Source organism: Dermacentor andersoni, chromosome 9, assembly GCF_023375885.2.
Source record: "Dermacentor andersoni chromosome 9, qqDerAnde1_hic_scaffold, whole genome shotgun sequence".
NCBI lineage: Eukaryota > Metazoa > Arthropoda > Arachnida > Ixodida > Ixodidae > Dermacentor > Dermacentor andersoni.
This window is the reverse complement of record NC_092822.1, coordinates 76,017,186-76,039,053: the sequence shown is the minus strand read 5'-3', so window position 1 is coordinate 76,039,053 and position 21,868 is coordinate 76,017,186. Positions and strand designations below refer to the sequence as shown.

Below are 21,868 nucleotides of genomic sequence, written 5' to 3'. Positions count from 1 at the left end.
GGGCGCCAAGGCTGTGTCCTGTGCCCGCGTACAACCAAAGACAGCAAGACACCGTGCGCTTGGTGCACATGTCTTTGCGTCCACGCTTGCCTCTGTGTGGCTCATTCTTAAATATTGCGCACAAGTTTAACTTTGCAAGAGTGTAAGCACGTCTATAAGTTCCGTCTATACGCGGGCGCTGCGTGCAAGCGGTTTGCGACGCGAAGTCCTTCTGTATCTCTGTGCAAAACCTAACCTATCTTTCGCATGCTTTCGTTTTGTTTGGCTCAGCGTAAACAGGAAAGCAACGCCATCCCTGCAGGAGATAGATGATCTCCCCTATCATCCGGCGCGCTCGCGAAAGAATCGCGAGACAATGAAACAGCAACGAATGATGTCTCGAGGTCCCTTTCGTCGACATTGCTACGACAGCGTTTCTCGGAAGAATTGCGTTCGCATTGTCTCTCTCGACGTTCGTGCGCGTTCTTGCTCTTTGCACTGTGGTGTCCTTCTACGGGGGAAAAAATGATGCGGAGGTTCCATCCGTTCTCATCGGCTTATGGCTTATACCGTGGGAATGTATATGGTTGTGCGCTTCGCAGGTTAAAGGCCTTATATATATATTGTCGTATGGCAGTATGGGGTCAGTCCAGTCACGACAACGCACTGCGCGGGGTAAAAAGAGAAATGCAGGAAATGAACGAAAGAACGATCAAGGCACCATGTGCACTGTCACAACAGTGCACATGGTACCTTGATTGTCTGGGCCGAGGAACGCGCTGTTCGCGGGATAAAATGCAAACGGCCGCCTGCGCGACTGGGAAGATAGCGAACGCACACAAATACATGTGACGTCATCTGCGCCGGCATTGTCGGTTGTACCTGGGATAGCGTACCGGGAAAAAGATGTGTGCGCTACATCACAATGACTTGTGTACATTAAGAGGCGTTGTTATTGAATGCAAATTGTCTCTTATGCGTTGGTCTTCGGGGCACAGTGCGTAAAGCATGAGCAATCCTACGTCTTCTCGAAGTACGACGGTATTAAAGGGGCTTCACCCGGTAGGAATAATGTAGCGGTTAACATTCAACTGCTTTAGTGTCTGAAGAATGGCTGGGAGAGACCCTCGCCCTGCAACGAATATGAGATAGTCAGATGACGGTTATGATGGAGGCGATGATGTGTTAAATACACAATCTGCACATTCCGCATCATCTTTCACGCAACAGTTAGGAAAAAAGATATCTTTCGTAATTGCAGTGTAGAATAGCTTGGATAAGGAATAATAGTCAGCATTGGAACAATGACTATAGTGTCCGTTGATTACAATGATTCCGAGGATGGTGCAATGCCTGGAACGGTCGTGTATTGGGCTCTTCCCGTGCACGTTGAACGAGGTGGCCAAAGTATTCTGCGACGCTCCGCCGAGGCGGTGGAGCTTTGGCGCTATAAATTCCACATTTTCGCGACATATTTTCTCGGAAGTATAAGTTAAAGGCACTTACTTGATTCTTTTCTTTTTTTTTTCTGCACTCAGTTACGGGGCGTTCAGTAAATATCGAGCGGCGTTATTTCGTGCCGTTATCGTCGCTTCCCGCGTCACCGAAAGATCACGAACGCCGGGAGAAGCAAAACATAATCTTAGGATTTCGACGATTTGACTGGCACAATGTTTCAGAGTTGATAGGGGACAAGCCTTTTCTGTCACCCCTCTTCTATATAAGCTGCGCGTTTTCGGTTGAACCTTTGTCCCTCTCGCGAGCCACGACGAAACAAAGTATACCGCCGGTAATACACCCCGCATTTCTCTGTGACGTACACTGCGAGCCAGGCGCTATCTCCGGTATGAATTATTTATGAACTGGCCACTGGCGACTGACGGCGTAAACACGTTCGATATACGAGCGTCCGACCAGGGCGCAAACGCTTCGTTGTCGCTCGATGCGTCCGGAGACGCGGCACGCCGTCCCATTAATTATCTTGCGCCTCAACTGTCATTCCTCGTTGGAGGCTATATGCCAGACAGTAATTAACTGACGTTGTTCCACAGGGCAGTTGGTGGCTGAATTCGTGTAAGATGTTGCCTGCAGCGCAACAAGGAAGTGGGGTGCAACAGAACTGCTTGTTGGCCTAGTTGGTGCTTGCTAAAAGACATGTTTTTTTTTTTGCCGCAATTGAACACTCACAAAAGAAAGACACATAAAGACAACACTCAGTTGGAAGTGCCGCCCGTGTTGTCTTTATGTGTCTTTCTTTTGTGAGTGTTCAATTGCGGCAAAAACATGTCTTTTAGAAGGGGGGGTGGGCGGAAAGAAACCGTGTGTGTCTGTGCGTGTGTGTAAGTAAATCAAGACAGTCTACCGCGACTAAATCAAGGTAGACTACCTTACTTTAATGCACAGCGCGAGAAGCCGTTATTTTTCTCACAGATCGCCTATGGGGCCAGAATAGCGACTCGGGCAACCTCTCGATGCTTTGAGCTTGCATGCGAGGGTTTATCGGCCAGTCGCGCCTGCCCTGAACGTCACGTGCTACATGAGCGGCTGCAGTTGGAAGGATTCTATGGTCGTGGATGGAGCTGGCTAACACTGCCATGCAGGGCAGCGTTTAGTGTACATACGTAGGAAAGAGAAGAGCAGGAGGCAGGGATGTTAACCAGAATAACGTCCGGTTGGCTACCCTACACCGTGGGAATGGGAAAGGGGAAAACAATCACAGGATACAGGAGGGGAGGCAGCAGTCTGGTAGAGCACGTGGTAGAGTTGGTCGTAGCTGTATGATAGAGCTGGCACGCGTCATGAGGTTAGATGTAGGTTCGTCTCCCACCGACGGCAAAAAAAAAAAAAAAAAAAAAAATAAGCAGCTTTTCTTTTATTTGCTCTTCTTAACTAACAATACGAACTTTGGTCTTAATTTAACTCTCATCTATACTTCATACGTTTGAATTTAGCTGCGCTCATCTTGGCTATGTTGTCCGTTGCCTTGTGTTTTCTTTCAGTGCAGAGCCGTTTAATGAAATCATTGTCAAGTGCCCGAGGCCCAAGCGCAGATGCGTATGCGCGCATTTACCTTCGTTATTCAGATAACGATCACCGATGAGCCTGGAGAGCCGAACCACGAGGTTTTTGTAGCCAACTGTGTCGCACCTTCATTTGAATACTTTAATCTCTCTTCTACGTTTCTCAACCAAAAGCTGACGACAAGATTGCTCAAATTTTCTTATTTCTGCCGAATTGTTTTCTTTCTTTTTTATTTGCAGTTGTGGATATTTTCTCCCATATTCTTTTATTTTCGATTGGCTTGAAGCCTGCCATACGATTGGTGGCGCGAGCTTTTCTCACACTCATCCCCATACATGTATTCGGAGCACAGGGTTCCGAGAACCTGTCGTAAGTACCTGTTCTTTTTTCGTTCCCAAGACGGTTAGGAACTTAGCGAGGATGGAATGAGGGGATCATCCCAAGAAAGCAAGGTAGTGCTGGAAGCCTCTTATTGCAGGGGTGACCGCCGTATCAGTCGAATTTCGGTCTTTTTTAGAAAGTTCTTGAATGAAGTGTACCTTTCGTTTTCTTTTTTTTTTTTTTTATTCGCTCGGGTTGCCACGTGGCGCAACACGGGAATCAAATTAAATGCAAGCACGAAGGCCAGTTTCATTCAGTTGCAACAAAGAGCGACTCGTGGAAAGTGTGTTGTTCGTGATCCACCGTCCATATCTTCAAACGCGCTTACTCTGTGCTTGAGTTGAGGGAAGGACACGCTGCATCACGGCAGAAGGAGAAGTCTCAAACATCGAGTCTTACACACGGGACACTAATTAGTCCCGCAACAGAAGCAGCGGCCAGCACCGCGTTTGTTCTCACACTGATCGCGCTCAGGTGCATATACTGTGGCCCACCCTGCAGAACCGACAGAAAGGTTGTGGGATTAGAGCTGCACCTTCTGCAGACGTGCTAAGTGAACGCTACAATTAGAAGGCGTGCGAATCTTCTCGCAAGCGTTCAACCGTGCGTTTACGAAGCGCTTATCGAGTCTATATATACCACTGCGAGCCACTGAGTCTGGTCTTTCCTTCTCATCGTTCATGCGAAAGTGGGGTGTCGAAAGTGCTCGGGCCATTGGTTGCGCGACGATGGCGGTTTTTTGCCCTGGCCGTGTACAGCAATTGGCTGCTATGACTTTCTCCGTCGAGGACGAGGACATGGTTTCGGTTCCCGGAAGGTGTGAGCTAGCCAAGTTATTATCCTAGTAAAAAAGAAAAAGAAAGAAATATGAACTCTCCGTGAGTTTCTCTGGCAGGATGTTCTTCTTTAATGAAAAGCCACGTTTAGCACATGGTCACGTGTTACAAAAGCACAAACCTTCCAGATCCGTCTTTTGCTTTTAACGGCGCCCTCTGTGGCGATACATCCAATTTGTTTCCCCTCTCTTCTGTGCCAGTAAGCTGTTCAAGCGCACACTATCTCCATTTAGCGAAGTCATCGATTTAAGCAAACGACTGGCCACTCCCGTGTCTCGGTTGCCTCATGTGCACGATCGCGCGCAAAGGACAGTGGGCCGCAGTTCTGCAGCCACTTCTCGAACAAAAGAACAAACAAGTCACGCCTGGCGTGCTCTCCTCTCGGGCCAATATTTCTTTTGCCTCGCTCTCCGTTCTTCTTCGTTTGCATATTTGTGCCGTAACCGCGCGCGCGCCGCCGCTTTTGTTCTGACAGCACCGTGGCTGCTCTCCCTGCGTGACCCGGTTCTCCCCGGACGGGGAAAAAAATAACCCGGCGCCGTCACCCCCTTTCCTTCCCTTTCCCCCCTCCGTCTTCTTTGTGTAACGGATGCTGTATTGCCCGGTCTCCCCGCTTACTCTCTCTCTCTCTCTCTCTCTCTTGTTTCTTTTTTTTTTTTAACCGCGTGGTAAACCACACACAGCTAGACGGCCTCAAGGCGTGCTCGGAGTTCGGCAAAAAAAAAAAAAAAAAAAAACAATTGCCAGGGAGCATCGCCACCGCCTTCGGCGCGTGACCTTGTTTGACTTAGTGGCATACAGTGTGCAGACCGCGCTCACGACAGAGAGTGAGCTGCCGAACTTTGACCTCCTATTGTGATGTTACACAACGACGAAACGACGAAGATCGGTCATGGTTGCTCACCATAGCGAAACGGGGAATATTCGATTTCTGTTTTGCTTTTTTCCTGCGTCCTATCTTCTGATCTCAACCGGGGAGGCGGTGCCCGCACCAGTTTAAAGTAAAAGCGCTAAAGGCAAGTTGTTGTAGAAATGTTTACGCATGCAAATTAAAAGTAAATAAACAAAGTGGCTATGTCGATCGGGCTGATGAGCTCTTTAGATAAAGTTTCGAAGCCTGCGCTCAAAAGTTTCGGCTACGGCCGGCTTTCTTCTGGCTGTTACGTAGAAAGCCTTCTTTGCTAAGCCTCAACATCGGCTTCTCTGCACCTCCGCAGGAGGTGTCTCGAAACGATGTAATACACTTTCGAAGACATAGCGCTCCAGCCAATCTTTTGTCGTTTTGTACTTCCTTGTCTTTAGCATTTTCTTGCTGCCAGTTTCGCTTACTCCAGCGAGTACATTGCCAGTCTAATACTACAGCGTGTTTCACGTGACTGCGGCCATTATTCGCAAGGGAGAGAATAATGTGAAGGATTTCCACTGCGACTCGAGCTTAATGTTGCGGCACATATTGTCGGCCCTTGCGGAAGCAACATCCGCATGCTGCACGCTACTAAAGTGCCTCTGGTGTTGTTCCTAACGTCTGCAACCATAAATAAAAACTTTGCAGATATGAGTAGCTGTATTGTGTTCGAGGCGAAGTATTGAAACTTATAAGAGAGAGAGATAGGAGGAGGGGGAATGTAATACAGGGAGGCTAACCAGATATAAGTCAGGTGGGCTATCCCGCACGGGGAAAAGGGGATGAGGGATTGAAGTAAATAATGAAAAGAGAATAGGGGAGAGTGGCCACGTGCACATAAATAAAGAGATAGAGAGATGAAGAGGAAAGGCAGGGAGCTTAACCAGATATCACTCTCCGGTTTGCTACCCTACACTGGGGTTGGGAGGTAGGCGTTAGAAAGAGGATAGCACATTAATAAAAAAAAATACAGGGTGTCCATAAACGTCTTAGGTTCACTGATCGGGGGAAAGTCAATACAGCTGGCCTGATTTTCTTTGTCGACGATGGAGAAACGCCATACACCTCGGGTTCTTTGCAGAACGACTGTTCGTGTTAGGATGTCAACGCGAGTTGATATTTAAGAGGTAGCGGAGTACGGCAGGCTGTGTAACGCTTAGGATAGGTGACCTGCGCTCCACTGTGGCGATGAATTAACACGACGCAGGTCTCTTTGTGTACATGAAACCGCTCGCTGACTGACGGATTTGTCGAGGCATCACCCAGGCTCCTTGACAGCTAGCGCCGCTATTCTCAATGGGAGGCGGGATGCTTTAGTGCAAGGCAGTTTCCCACCCGCTCTTTGTAATAAGCCCGCTTGTGCACCGGTTCTCGGTTGTTGTCAGCGCTGTTGCCGTTCTCGAAAAACAAAAGAAAGAAAAAAGTGAGCCGTCTTCATTGTGTCTCCGACGCTTATCACTTGTGTGACCCTGTTCCCTCCTAACTGGAACGTTACCTAGTGTGTCTAGTTACAGGCGACGTTAGCTTAGTGGCTGCTCGGTTGTGCGTGTTGTGTACGTATGCCACGTGTAACGTTGTCAAGGATAGCCAGGCTGTGTACCTGTTCTCTTTTCTTTCTCTCTTTCTTTTTTAAGTGGGAGGCCACGAGTTGGCAGTAACTCTGACGAATGCACGACCACCTTAGTGCGCGCGAATTTCCATAACGTCTCAGCTAATCACGCTCCAAACAGGAATGAAAACGAAACACACAGAAAGCACTTTGGAAATCACGTGGGTGTCCGGAGCGGGTGTCGCTATGTCCGGAGTCGTTTTTATGTGTCTAGTTTTGATCACCGCTTAGCGCATGCAGTTAGCCATTATGAAGCACAATCAGCGAGAACCTTTCCTTGCTATTTGCTTTTTGTGAACGTACTTGCATAGCGTTCGTCGCTGTTCTGTGTAGAGTGCTGTTATCACGTCGTGTACAGTACGATACTTGACTGTACAAATATAGTGGCTGTTGTTCAGGTATGGCACGCTGGGACTGTACGGTCGCGTCTTGCCGATATAGTGGGTGTTTTTTTTTTTATGCACCAAATTTTTTAAAGATTGCCTATGGCAGATAGCACAATTCTAACCCTTGTTCTAAATTACTCGATGAGAAGGGCACTACCTTTACGAGAAATCAGAGTGTTCGATTGAATAATTATGCAATTGCGCTAATTATTTTAATCTAATTGCCTTACGCCACATATTTCATTCTACGAATTATAGCCGCTGACTTCGCACGGCATGTCCACTTGGAACGAATTCCCTGGACAGCACCAGGTCCGAGATATCAATTTTCAAAGTGTCCATCGACATGCATTGGTGTTCCAGTTACTTTTGTACTTCAATGCATCAAACAGCGGTTTCTTAAAAAACGAACTGGAACGCCTATCGATTTCGTCGGACACTTTGAACATTAAGATATCGGAACTGGGGGAGTTAGGTGATGCTCTATTCTTCTTTTATTGCCTCAATAAATGTGTAAGAATTTCTATCCCTACCGAACGAGAAATTTGGCCGTCACGTGGGCAATGAATGGCTCATACCCACGTAAGGCATAGGCTACAAGCGCTCAGCAAAGTGAAGCGAATAGTGCAGACATTCATTGAAGTCACCCGTATGCAACACACATGACAAAATACGTTTCAATAAAGAACAAGCTCAAAACAAGCATCTGAACCATCAATAAAGCATTGCACACCCCCTGCCCCCACCTCTCAGTAAATGTGCTATTGGTTTTGCAATAGCTTCGCTAAATTAATCTTAATTGACCTTAATTAACACCGAAGGTCAAGGACTTCAGTGACTTAATTCTACCTTAATTAACAGTGGCTAACTACCCTCACCTTAATTAACACCAGTGGTCGTGGGTCATCATGCTAGCTATGGAACATGATAAGCGAATGTTTGATAAGGTTGATAACGACCGATGAGGGCCGATAAGGGTTTATGTACTGATCGGATCAAGCTCCATGGCCTTAATAATGAAACCGGGTTGCGTGGAAATGACCAAGTGGCACAATGCTTACGCATACTTAGACAAACTCCCAGAGGAGTTTCTGCGTGAACATTTATTTATTTATTTATTTATTTATTTATTTATTTATTTATTTATTTATTTATTTATTTATTTATTTTGTACTTTCTGCATGCCGTAGTCGCTGTTGACGATTGAGATAGCTGGCCCTTCGGTGGCCTGTTTTTCCACTGTCTCATCATTGATTAAGCGACAGAACCGCGCCTTATTTGCATCTCTCAATAGAAGCAACTGAACAATTTCTGCGGGACGCGTACGCAAATGAATAAAACTGAAGAAAACAAGAAAAGAAAGAAGGCCTGAGCAGCAAGGCTGAGGCTCAGGGAGGTCCCGGCTCACCGTCGGTGTAGCTGGGCGGCAGGAACCGCAGGTAGCGCAGGTTGGCGCTCCCCCAGTACGGGTTCTGCAGGTTGTTGCAGTAGCCGTCGTACGTCCGGAACCGCTGTGCCGAGCACGGGGGCGCCAGCCTGCCGGACTTGTACGGGCACAGGGCCTGGGCCAGGGTTCCGCGCACGTCCACCTTGGTCAGGCCGAAGGTGACGTCGCGCGGCGACAGGCTCAGCTGCCGGGCCAGGTTCTTGCTGGCCTGCTCCGTGATGAGCGCCAGCGCCGAGATGTTCTTGGACACCACCTTGGTCTTTCCCATGGCGCCCAGGAACCACGGCGGCTGGCCCGGTCGCATGGCCACGCCGCTCGAGAACAGCGCCGGCTCGGTGATGTTCCAGATGTGCTGCTGCCTGGCGGCCGAGAGAGAGAGAGAAAGAGATCACGGATATAGCTTCATAACTTCAGAAGAAACGAGAAAAACGGAGCCTAGGACGACGCGTCACGTGACAGTTTTGCAGCCTTAAAGACTTAGGGCTATTCTAATCCCGAACCAAAGTAGGCGACCGCTGTAGCTACATCTGCTGAGTCCTATACATACAGGGATGAGAGAGTGAATGAGAGGCATAAAGAAGAACTGCCTCAAGCACATACACACAGAGGCAGTGAAATCAATCACGAAGGAGGCGTACGCAAGTAGCGCGTACAGTCCACGATGACTCCGTTCTGCACGACTGTATCCACGGTCACAGCGCTCGCTGCTCGTTTCGAAAGCCCCGAGAGAGACTATCCGCCTGACGCTCCCGTTCGCGGTGTGACCTGCTGAGTTCGTTGCCGTCGGTGCATTGCTATCTCGCGATAGATCGATCTCATTGTTTTTAGGAATTCGAAAGCTGTTTTCCTTCGATAAGTTTTACGGCGGTCTCTCTCGGACGGAAGGAAGCCTGCCGACGGACGGCGGAACCGTGTTTAACCGTGCCACTTTGAGGCAGTCCGCCCATTCGTGATGGTAAATGAGGAGGTGTCAGAGGCCGCCGAAACGAGGGGCCGCAACACTGTCAGGAAAACGGAGAAGAAAACATCCAGCGAACAGCAGAGACGGCAGAAAGGGCGAAGCTGACATACGCATTTAATAAAGCAACGACGCAGTCGTCGTTTTCTCTCCCGTATCTAAAGAAGACCGTTCAGAATATGCTGCTTGCTCGCGTTTCCTGGTCACTTGTTCAGCTCTTGCATTTTCATTCGTATGTTTGAAATTCGCCCTGAAGACATTGTAAAATATAATACCGGTACGTCTGGTCAAGAGAAACACCGCCTCTGAAATTATAAAAAAAGAAAGAAAAAAGCAAGCAACTGTATTACGCGACACTGACGTGACAGAGCGTTTACAATAAGTACATTGGTAACTGCCTACAAATGGTTAAACAGCTAGTAGTGCAGTCAACTCGTACGGAAATCCAGAAGCATTACACGTACTCTCGCTATAGCAATTAGCGTACATTTTAGCTGTATCTGGCTGCCCGGTGGCTACCAGATACAGCGTCAAGTTTCGTTCTACGAGGGCGAATTTATTCCTGCTTATTAGTGAAGTTATTCGGCCATCTGACTTCGCCATTGGTTTAAGAACACTGATCTGACTCCAAATATCAGTGTCAAGAGCACAGTGCATGATTGAATGGTTTAGCATGGTGTATCGGTTTCATAGACGGCACTTCCAACCACGAAGCAGAAAAATTCCAGTCATAAACAATTCTAACTTTTTATTGCTTACAATGAATCATGAAAAGCGAAATGACAGATTAAAATTGCAAAATGTCTTCCGTTCTGCTTCGTCAATGCGTGCTGAGTTGCGCGTATTAGAAATAGCTAGCACGCAAATTAGCACGCAACAAATAAGTTTTTCTCTCTAACAGAACGCTAACAACTTGGGTGCTATTAGAGAGATATAGAGCAAGGTTCCTTCCCAAGCCGAGAAAGAAAGATAAGTTCAGCCTTATTCAAATTTACCGGGATAATACAGCCAAGGCATGGCGTTAAGCACCGGTGCACAGACGGCAAACAAGCACAAGTTTGGTTTTGTTACCACCAGCAGCAGCAGCATCGTGACAATTACAATCATTTGGCACAGTAAGGTGGTGATAGTTGTTGTTGTTGTTGATGATGATGATGATGATGATGATGATGACGACGACGATACCAACAGAACAAACACACTTAATTGGTTTTAGTCTAGTTGATTCGCTTGGTGCGTCTTATGGGTCACAGCCAAAACGTTGCGCACGGTCAAACTGCAGCAAAGCGCCGGGCCCCACGAGAAGCGCTTAACCGCCGATCCTTGGTAGCCGCGAAGTGAGTCGTCACTATGTAGTCCGGAAGGCCGGCAGGGACGACCCGCCGGACAACCTGCCACGTCCGAGGAGCGTCTTTGAACGGGACCTCCCGTCTGTGCGACGTCCGCTCCGCAAGCGAGGGAGGAGGTCACCTTCGGCGGTGCTTCGCGAAACCTTGACGAGGCCGTTTTATCTCTTGCGCAACCCTCTTGCTTGCACAATAGTGCAAGCGCAGGGACAGGATACGGTCGCCCTTGCACGAAAAAAAGGAGGGAGTGGAGACGTTTCAGTCATCCGCCATGTTTCGATCCCGTAATGATGAAAACAAGAAAGACGTGAAGAAAGAAAGAAAAGAAGGAAGTAAGGTGAAAATTTATTCACGCTTGGACAGCATGCTCACTTGTTACAGCTTGTTTACGGGACGCGTTTCCGTGTACAGTTATCAAAGATAGAAAAAGAGAGGAAGAAAGAAAAGAAGCCGTTGGCGGTGGTCCCGCGATCTGCCTGTCTACGTGCGTGCATTTTCGTTTCACTTTCCTTTTTCTTTCTTTTTTTTCTCCCTCAGCTGCGCGAAGGATGGAAACATGCACGAAAAAGAAACTGGACAGAAATAAAATACTTGTAGCCGCTCGAATTGAGAGTCAATCAACCTCGCAAAACTGCCCCGTCCAAGGTCGTGCATCACTTGGAAGTCTCTGCGTGGCCCGGCAACTTGCCGGATGCAAGTGTCACGCCGATGGCGCGGGAACCAGAAAGCGACGTTTCTTCCAACGTGCGCGTGCCTGCGGTGTGTATCCTTCGTTGCCGAGTTGCTTGCGTTTCTGTCGCGTGTGTGTTTATGTTCTTTAGTCTCTACCTTTTTTTTCCCCTCTCACCTACGTGCGCATTTTCCTTTTTTTATTTCCTCCCTTTTCCACGTCAGACTGCCATGGTAAGGCTTGGAGTACACACATATATATAGCTCTGATGGTGTATCGGATCACCCGTCACGTCTCACTATGCAAGGGGCGGATCCAGGGTGTTGCATCGAGTGCGGCGGCGCCATACATTTAAGTAATCTCTGGGGTTTTACGTGCCGAAAACCACGATTTGATTCCGAGGCGCGCAGTAGTGGGGGGCTCCGGCTTAATTTCGACCACGTGGGGTTCTTTAACGTGCACCCAGTGACAGAGAGAGAGAAAGAGAGAGAGAGAAACTTTATTGCTACACCGGGCTTCTTGAGCCCAAAGGTGGGTGGCCTCCTCAGTGCAAGCAGCCAAGGCTCGCTGCCGACGCCCGAGCCCTGTTCACCAACCGCAGCCGGTTGTCAGGGTCAGGACACGAGAATTTGCGAGAGATGACATTGCGTCAGAGCTCCGGGTTAGTGGCGCCCACCTTGACCTCTTTAACGTGCACCGCAAAAACAGCCGGCAGTCGAACCCTCCACCTTGAGCTCAGCGGCAGAATGCCATTGCCAGTGAGCCATAGTCGCGTGCACTGTCTGTAGTAGCACGTTTACAGCTTCGCGAATTCTTGCAATGCAGCGGCGTGCTGCTTGCGGTCTTCGGGTTTTTGAGGCCCTTCGATCGCGCACCGACGCGGCTTCGACGGAGGGATGTTCCTGTACTGAAGTTTTTTCACCACTTGACGAAAAAGCCGGCACATCCCACGCCCTGTGGGAATCGGCGTTATGCGAAGCAGTGTGCGGGCAGCCTAGCAGGTTAACGAAACCTACCATAAGAGCACCAAGACGTAGGCGCCTGTTTCATGACCTACATGACATGTATGTCATGACATTCATGTCATGACCTCATTTATGTTCGTCATACACTCTTGTCATACTATGCCAATTTTGCTACATGCTAAGTTAACGAAACGACCATGAGAGTACCAAGACGTAGGCGGCTGTTTCATGACCTACATTACACGCATGTCAGGGCATTCATATCATGACCTATCATTTATGTTCGTCATACACTCTTGTCCTACTATGCCAATGTTGGCACATACCAAGTTAACGAAACGACCATGAAAGCACCAAGACGTAGGCGGCTAGGCAGATACTGTCAAAGTGGCAAATGTTTGCCAAGAAATGCTTCGCATTTAAAAGCCTCCGTTGGCAAGACCTAATCGAAAGTCTCCACTAGGACGTCTCTCGCAGAGCAGGCGTCGATACCGTGCATTTAAAACCCCATCAATCAGCACATTTCGTCTCTTAGCAGACCATAATTCTCTCGCGGAGAGCCGGACCGTTTCCGGAACCGCTCTGGCCTATGTGAGCGGAAACGTTAATGGCGGACACCCTTTTTAATTCACCTCGGCAGTCGGCAGGGCGCGTCGCACCAACGCCGGGGTCGCGTGTCACGGACGCGCGGCGGTTGGGAAGAACCACGAGATTACTAGAATGGTTATAATAACCATCTGTGGCGCCGTGTAATGATAGGTGTATCCGCATAATCAATTGTGAGTGCCGGCTCAACAGATCCTGATTAATGGTGTTAGCATTGAGCTGACGCGCAGGGCGAGCTATAGGTATATGTATATTCACAGACCGGCCGGTGTCTCAGAGTAATCGAACAAGCGAGTGTTCTGTCACCATCAATACGCAGATATATGGTCTTGTTTAATGCTTCAAGTGTATGCGTACTCTCAGCCATAGAGTCCCACCATTGCACCGATACGAAGGATTGCTCAAGCCACCGAATGAGGGAGGCGAGCTTCTCGATCAAGATGTGAAGACTGATGACCGATCTCGAAGCAGGATTGCGTTTTGATGGCGCGAACTTTGTATTTTGAGAGAGAGAGAGAGATTTTTAATGTTAAGAAAGCGGAGAGGTTGGCCTTAATCTAAGTTCTGGCCCACTACACAGTTGGATGTGAAAAATGGGAACAAGAGATAGAGAGAGAAAGAAGCGTTCGTTGCGATAACAAAAAATGGCGGTGAATGAACTTGAAAAGCGAGGACTCCTCAAAGTTTAAAATCCAGACCGCCCTCTTGGAATAATCTGATGACAGCGTTTAGAATGTCACACCTACTACAAGAGTCTGGCCAGGGCCAGGTTGAGTGATGAGCTTGGACAAATCATATATGCCAGTGATTGTCTTTGCAAAGCTTATTCAGGGCAGATGTACAAGGCGTGTTTTGTAGCCTCGCGCATATCGCACTCCTGGCAGACCGGACTGTCTGCACGGCCGACGAGTCGTAGACAGCTCCGAGTGAACGCCACGCAAAATGCGCGGCCAGCTTGCTTTGCTTCTTTTATTGGTGGATGGTAACCTCCCTCATATGTCTGGGTCGAGCCCGTGGAGACCGTGATGACGGTAGCTCGGCTATAGCCCCATATGTATCCCAGTTTTTTTCGTGCAATACTGTGTATACACTAGAGCGTTAGTGTTTGGTCGAGGAAATGGGATGGTCACTTGCCTGGCAATATTATGATCTGTATTTTCCTCCTCGTCAGCGAGCTCATATGTGCATAGGCCACAGTGCATTGAAATCCGTCGAAGTGGTATACAGCGCTCAGTTCACAGGGTGAAATCGTGTACGTCCGCCACATCTTGAGCAAGGAAACAGTAAGGTCCTCGTTTAAGGGCTAAGCCAATCACTTTGCTTGCAGCGCTGTATTCGCTTCTCAAGGTATACGCGGTACAGACTTGAGGTGGTTCCAATAATGGAAAACGGACTGAGCTGCTATTTTTTTCCAAGGTCTATTTTTTTTCAAATCCATGGCTAACATCGGCTATTCCCACAGAGAATGAACATGCGAACCCGTTGATATTTCATATAGCATGCTCGATTGGCCGTTTCAGAGCACTCTGGGAGTGCGTCTAACCTTTACTGAAATACTGTTTCACAGCCGTACATATTATGCGGGGATGCGTGGGTCGTACGGCTGTGGTAAACTGACTTCGTCATCGCCGCTATATCTCACTTTTGCTCACATCAAAAGCTAGATGCTGTTTTACGCGACATCTCCTCTGTAACGCTCTGAAACGACCGCTTGGTCACCTCGTGAAGTGCACGTTGGTGAGCAATCGTGCACTTCAGCTGAAAATTTCCGAGTTACCGCAGACTCTGAAGCGCAGTTCAGGGTTTTGTTCAGTTTTCATGCAATTAATAATGCTCTTGCTCTTAAAGTGCCTTAATCCCCCCCCCCCCCCCCCTAGAAAAAGCTTGTCAAAAAGAAAAGAGAAGTAAGTGGCGGCAGTATAGGTGGTGGTGGATTGCATAGTAACAGGCAGATTTAGCCTGCCGAAAGAGGTCAACAACTGCTACGCCGGAGCGTCTCTTACAGTGTCACTGAGGTACGCTGTCACGCGCCCGTCAAACTGGTCTCTCTTAGGGACGCAAGAAGAAGACGGGAAGCTTCCTTGCGGGCTACAACTGACCCTTCTGCGAGCAGAGTGTGCTACAGAAACGCATGCAGAAGCTTTTCTTTTTTTTCTTTAATAGGTCTTTAAGAGGAACGTACTTTTTTAATCACAAAACAAGGAATGTAGCCAAGGAATCGACTGGCATGCGTTCAGCACAGCGAACGAGGGGTCATTCACCCGTAAAGGCAGGAGGAAATCAGCAATCCTCATCAGTAGCCTGTGTTTACGTCCACTGCCGGAAGAAGGCCTCACCTGTCGTTTTCCATTTAACCCCGTCTTTGCCAGGGGGCCACCCTATGACTAGCCAATTTCTTAATTTCATCGCATCACCCAGTTCTCTACCGCCCTCGACAGGACTTTTCTTTCCTTGGCACCCATTCTGTAAGTCTATTTGACCAATCGCTATCTGTACTTTGGCTTGCCCAAGTCTACTTCTTTCTCATTATCTCCACAAGAATATCGGCCACCCCTTTGCTTTATAATCAACACCGATGTATTTCTGTTTTTCAACGTCACGCATATCATAGGAAACGAGTAGTAAGCCTTGCTAAACAACAAAATCGCGTCTTTTAACGCTGGCAAACGCTTCTAAATGTGGGGCGGTATGCTACGCATCTGGCATTAGCAGCGTGCAGAAAAAAAAAAGACAAGAGTAGAGACGGTCTCCTCATACCATCCAAATCGTGGCCGATCCCCTGCAGTGAGTATGCACGATCATAGAAGGAAAGCCAAACCAAACCAAACGTTATCGGTGGATCGTGCCAAGAACACATAACGTTTACGGGGACGCCAGAAGCATAACAAGTGCAATTCCTGGCCAAGAAGTTGTTCGCCAGGCACCTATTTCTCGGCGTATTGGATGCGTTATCTATGTCCCTAGAGACGTAAAAACGTATTATTCACCAATACTAGAGATGCAAAAACGTGTTATCGACCACTGATGTTTACGGAACAAGATGGTCGAGAGAAAAGAAACAAGAAAATAAATAGAGATTATCGCAGTCAACACTTGCACTACGTACTATACCTCGAAGTTCGAGTGTCCGCATTCGTTTTGCCGCCGTCGTAGTTACAGCATCCGCATTCAATATTTACGTGGTGTCGTTCCATTACGCAGCCCTCGCCACCACGGTGTGCATTTATCTTGGTTAGGACGACTGCGACGTTCACGATTCCGCGACTCGTGCGGCGCTTCTTAAGTCGAGTTTCAGGTTGCGCAACCGGGCTGTGTCGAAATTCGATCATTAGCATTTTGAAGCTGAGCTTTCTTTCGCCCGTCTCGATTACGGCCGTTGCGTTAATGGTAGCCATATCCGTCTCACCTGGAGAGACTAAGCGGGCCGATAAATCTGACGACCGAACCGATCGGCGTCGTTTCGCCTGAATATACGTTTCTCTGGGGCCCGCGTTTGATACAACGGACGTTTCAAGCCATGGACACGTAATTGATATTTCGGGACTGGTTACGATTGCAGTTATAATACGCGAAAACCTCGGCAGTAGATTTTCGTACTAATATATTTCTTACCCAATGTGTCACATCAAGTTTTTTTCCCCTGTGAAATGAATGATACGTTCAAAATATATCGGTTTGAATAGTGGCTTTAGGAGTTGTATTTCTTTTTCCTGAAAAGGAGACATGCTTCCATCGGATGCCATGTTTATCCTTCCTATAATTCCCGCTTGCTCTTTTTTCGACTTCCCTGTCGTCTTGTAATGGTTGAATCGTTATATTAGTGTACAGTGTTTGCCAAAAGTACACGAGTTTGTTAAGTGCGACCGCCATGCTGACTAGGCTGTTTCGAAGGAGTTGCTACAGCATACCTGAAGTTCCAACGCCCTGCGTAGGGAACGATAACAACTCTCGCACTCATCAGTCAGGTCTCTAGAGTAAGGCACCTAGATACCCATCTAAGGATCTTACTATGCAGTGTCGGTAGCGCCTCTGGAAGTGCACCCAACCTAATAACATAATGGCAAAGGCACAGAATACATATATAGCACGTATACACTTATGGCAAAGGCTCTGCACATGATGGCAGCCGTACGACTGCGATTTGCTCGACACACGCGAACCTGACAACGAGGGAACGAAAACTGCTACGACGTATCTGAAGGCACAAACAGACCTCCCAAATAAATAAGGGTGAGGAAGGAGGGGGAGGGGAGGCGGCGGTGGCGGAAGGAGAGGCAGGGTGCCAATACAAGCGGCCAAAACGCCGTGACGTTATAAGAACCGAGCGTGGTCTACGCCCGCATGGTTGTGACTGAGTCGCACGCTACAGCCAAGCTGCGCTGAATTAGTGATGCCGATCGAGTCGGGAATGTCGCTTGATATGCGGACGGTGACGCGTCGGTAACGATTGCGCCACATTGTACGTGCTCGACGAGACGATCCAATGTGGCGCACGTGACCCAACTCCTCGCAAGTATGTGGCCCTCTCGCGTCGTATACATATACACCGCAGTTACCGATGCTCCCGTCTATCACGCAGCCGCCCTTTGCGCATGCCTTTCCAGATGCTCAGCTAACGGGGAGAATAATGATCGCAGCATTCTATCTGATTTACGTTTGCGATAGGCTGTCACCTAATTGGGGTGATGTGGTACGAAGCAGATAATAAAAAGAATTGAAGACAATGAACTGCGAATATAAAGTCAGCCAGTTGCTGTACGATAGAGTACCGTTTAGGTATGTTGTGTTTTATTTGCATTGCACTGTTGCTTATATGTACAGCGGCGTGAGCGCTATAAGAAACCGCTTGGCGGCGCTTCTGTCGTTCCTTCGTCGATTTAGGCACCTCTGGCCTCCCTGAGGCCGTTGGGTTCAGCGAGAGCAGGGAGAAAACAAACGCGTTCGCGATAGAGATTAGTAACAGGCGATTGGAAGCTTGGTGGAAGAAAAATAGGGAAAGGACAAACAACGGAGGCGTACAAAAAAAAAGTTCCCATTAGGGGTTCAGAAAGTTTGGGGATGGGAATCCTTCGTGGTTTTCTTTTCTCCCCCTTTCCTTTTCTTTTTTTAACATGCATAAGACATTGGCTCCACAGCCACCGTAGTCCTCCATAAAGAAAGCAACAAAATCCCAATAAAGAAAGGCGTCAGGCAGGGAGATACGATCTCTCCAATGCTATTCACAGCGTGTTTACAGGAGGTATTCAGAGACCTGGATTGGGAAGAAGTGGGGATAAGAGTTAAGGGAGAATACCTTAGTAACTTGCGATTCGCTGATGATGTTGCCTTGCTTAGTAACTCAGGCGACCAATTGCAATGCATGCTCACTGACCTGGAGAGGCAAAGCAGAAGGGTGGGTCTAAAGATTAATCTGCAGAAAACTAAAGCAATGTTTAACAGTCTCGGAAGAGAACAGCAGTTTACGATAGGTAGCGGGGCACTGGAAGTGGTAAGGGAATACATCTACTTAGCACAGCTAGTGACCGCGGATCCGGATCATGAGACTGAAGTAATAAGAAGAATAAGAATGGGCTGGAGTGCGTTTGGCAGGCATTCTCAGATCATGAACAGCAGGTTGCCATTATTCCTCAATAGAAAAGTGTATAACAGCTGTGTCTTACCAGCACTCACGTACGGGGCAGAAACCTGGAGGCTTACGAAAAGGGTACTACCTAAATTGAGGACGACACAACGAGCTATGGAAAGAAGAATGATGGGTGTAACGTTAAGGGATAAGAAAAGAGCAGATTGGGTGAGGGAACAAACGCGAGTTAATGACATCTTAGTTGAAATCAAGAAAAACAAATGGGCATGGGCAGGACACGTAATGAGGAGGGAAGATGACCAATGGTCATTAAGGGTTACGAACTGGATTCCAAGGGAAGGGACGCGTAGCAGGTGACAGCAGAAAGTTAGGTGGGCGGATGACATTAAGACGTTTGCAGGGACAACATGGCCACAATTAGTACATGACCGGGGTAGTTGGAGAAGTATGGGAGAGGCCTTTGCCCTGCAGTGGGCGTAACCAGGCTGCTGCTGCTGATGATGACGATCATCATCATCATCATCATCATCATCATCAAGACACTGGGCGATATAATAGCCGCGTTCCGAAGGGGATGCTCATAGCATCCTTCCATACATGCATCGTATGCTTATGAAAGTTGTCACCCTCCTGATTACGACCCAAAAGGAAACAAGTAGCAGTTACGCTAGTTGTCGAAAAGTTGAGGTCGCATCCAGAGATGGGAATATTTATTCTCTTAAAAGCAGGGATATCTGTCTTATGGCCGCTCGATCAAAACGCACGTCTTATATACGATCTCGCCGGACTGTCCTCGTTCTAAGCACTAGTCTTGACGTCTACTAACTATATGACACATATAAAACTGCATTTTGAAGCGTTATGAACCTGTCGTCTTCAAGATTATTTTTATCTGAATTTGTTTATTTTTAAACGTGCAGATTTTGCAGCGAATGTTTGTGTACAAAACACCAGATTGGGAAGCGGTGCTCTCGAAACGGTGCAGCATGTCTTCGCAGAACGAGCACCCGGAGAGTTGACATTGTTTCGTTAGGACGGCCGCGTCTTTGTTTTTGCTCCTGCGTTCAGGTGTGCGTTTGCAGATTGCCTTCTCACCACTATTTTTTTCGTTTTTTGTTCGGCGTTCGTTCTTTCAAAAGCACTGATCGTTTGCCTGTTTTCTTTTCTCCGCAGGTACGTTGCCCGACTGCTGCTGTTCGCTCTCTCAGACTCAGACGCGGTGCTAGAAGGCAAGTTTACATTTTGGGTTCACAGATCCTGAGAGCGAGTAGCGTTCTTTCGGGTCCCTCAGGCACATAGTAGGGGGTTGCAGAGCGGCTCCATTAAATCCTCCGGACCCTTACCCCACTAACGAGCTTTGGGAGAGAGCCTTGGCCAGCTCCGACCTCGAGGATCAGCAACGGCTGATTGCGAGGGCCCAGGACGCGGCCCGAGCTCAAGGCATCCTGGAATGAGGACGCCTCTCCAAAGCTTCATTCACCGAATAAAAAAGTTTATTCTCTCTCTCTCTTTACACGCAGCTGAATACGAAGTTCTGACGCTTCGGTGCCGTGCCCGGAAAAAGCATCTTTTGCGTCCAGTGGTCAGTGCTCAAAGGAACAGTATGCAGGAATAACAAGTTGAACTGTATTAGTAACTTACGCTCTCGAACTGTCAACCTGTCCAATGTCAACCCGAGACTTGGTAAACCAGAAAAGACGCAGGAAGCGGAACACGGGCGCCGACGCCACACTCGAGTTCCCGCACAGTGTCCGCAACGTAATTGATTTTGACACCGACTGCTGCGGTCAAATTTATTGCTTATCAGTGAGTGATAGGCGCTATATTGCTTCCTGGAGGCTGCACCAGTGGCTCAATATAGCAAGTATGCGGAACTTTTCTTGCGTTAAAGCTGTCCAAATAGCAGAAAGTATACATTTAAATTCGTCACGCCGATGTACCCGCGTTCTAGTTTCGGAGCCTAATAATAATAATAATAATAATAATAATAATAATAATAATAATAATAATAATAATAATAATAATAATAATAATAATAATAATAGCTAAATGGGAGTTCTTGTATGTTCAGGCAAACAGTTCGTCCAAATTAATAGAGGTATTTGTTCTCCAATGTGGCGTCTCTCACAGTTCATCTATCATCTGTTAAATTGCAGCATCGTTATATCATCTCATCATTGTAGAAGCCACTTGACGTGTACAAACTATCGTGGACAAAAAAAAAAAAAAACAATCGCCGCAATACCAGCCGAAGGGCGATTTACGCGTTACGTTAGCGCTGTTGCGGACAGCCACTGATGATACCGACATCACCGTCGACTGGAGGTCGTCGTCCCTTTCTAACAGCGGGCAGTGTCTCCGGCTATTACTCGAAAAAAAAAAAGAAAGAAGAAAGAACGAAGATAATGTCGGCACCCGTCGACAGATCTGTCGGGGCGGTCAGCTATAATCTCTCGCTCGTATTGCGAAACCCTGCGTGCCAGCGCTTTTACGTTCCCACCGGTCCTAAAGCGCGGGGCCGATCGCAATACCCGAATCGGTGCGGACGAGCCACCGGCGACGCCCAATGGGGGCCGCGATAATCGCGCCTCCGTCCCCGCTCAAAGGGCCGCTTAATTTCGCGCGACCTTCTGGCGCGCGCAGAAAACCCGCCGTTCCTCTCCCACCTTCGTCCGTCTATCGGCGCCGCATAAAAAAAAAAAAAAAAAAAAAAATGGCGCGGATTGCGCAAAGACGCGTCATCCGGGTGGGCCACGAGACCACTGGAGCTACGGGGCATGCCTTGTCACGATGCGAGGTGCACGGCGTCAGCTGCCGCATTCCGTCCGGGGCATTTCCCAAGTTCCGTGTGTAGGCGCAATGCCTCGCTCCCCCTCAGTCTCTCTCTCTCTCTCTCTCTGTCTCACGCAGACTCTGTATCTCTTCCTTGTCCGCCGTTAATACACAGGGGGGGCGTGCGTCGCTGGCGGGTGAAAGTGTATTCCGGGCGCACAGCGCCCGACCTGTCTTGCCCCCAACCTAAAACCCCCTTCTTGAGACGGTTCCCTCCCCCCCTTTCTCCCTCCTCTATCACCCTCCATTAATGATGCCCCCCCCCCCCCCCCCCTCGTGCAGCGTTGCGTAACTTTGTCCTCGCGACGATTACGCGGGAATCGGACAACGCTGTGGAGCGCCCC

General features: G+C 48.4%; 2 protein-coding genes across 2 annotated transcripts in view; one reads left to right on the top strand and one right to left on the bottom strand.

Moving 5' to 3' along the window:
* Positions 1-21,868, top strand: part of LOC126527822 (major facilitator superfamily domain-containing protein 4A-like) — a 393,450-nt gene that overhangs the window by 158,970 nt on the left and 212,612 nt on the right. The gene's annotated exons all lie outside the window — the stretch shown is intronic.
* Positions 1-21,868, bottom strand: part of LOC126528266 (uncharacterized) — a 137,566-nt gene that overhangs the window by 43,055 nt on the left and 72,643 nt on the right. Inside the window, exon 2 of the mRNA XM_050176156.2 lies at positions 8,525-8,922. Within this exon, the coding sequence (XP_050032113.1) occupies positions 8,525-8,922 (398 nt within the window). The remainder of the gene's footprint in view (positions 1-8,524; positions 8,923-21,868) is intronic.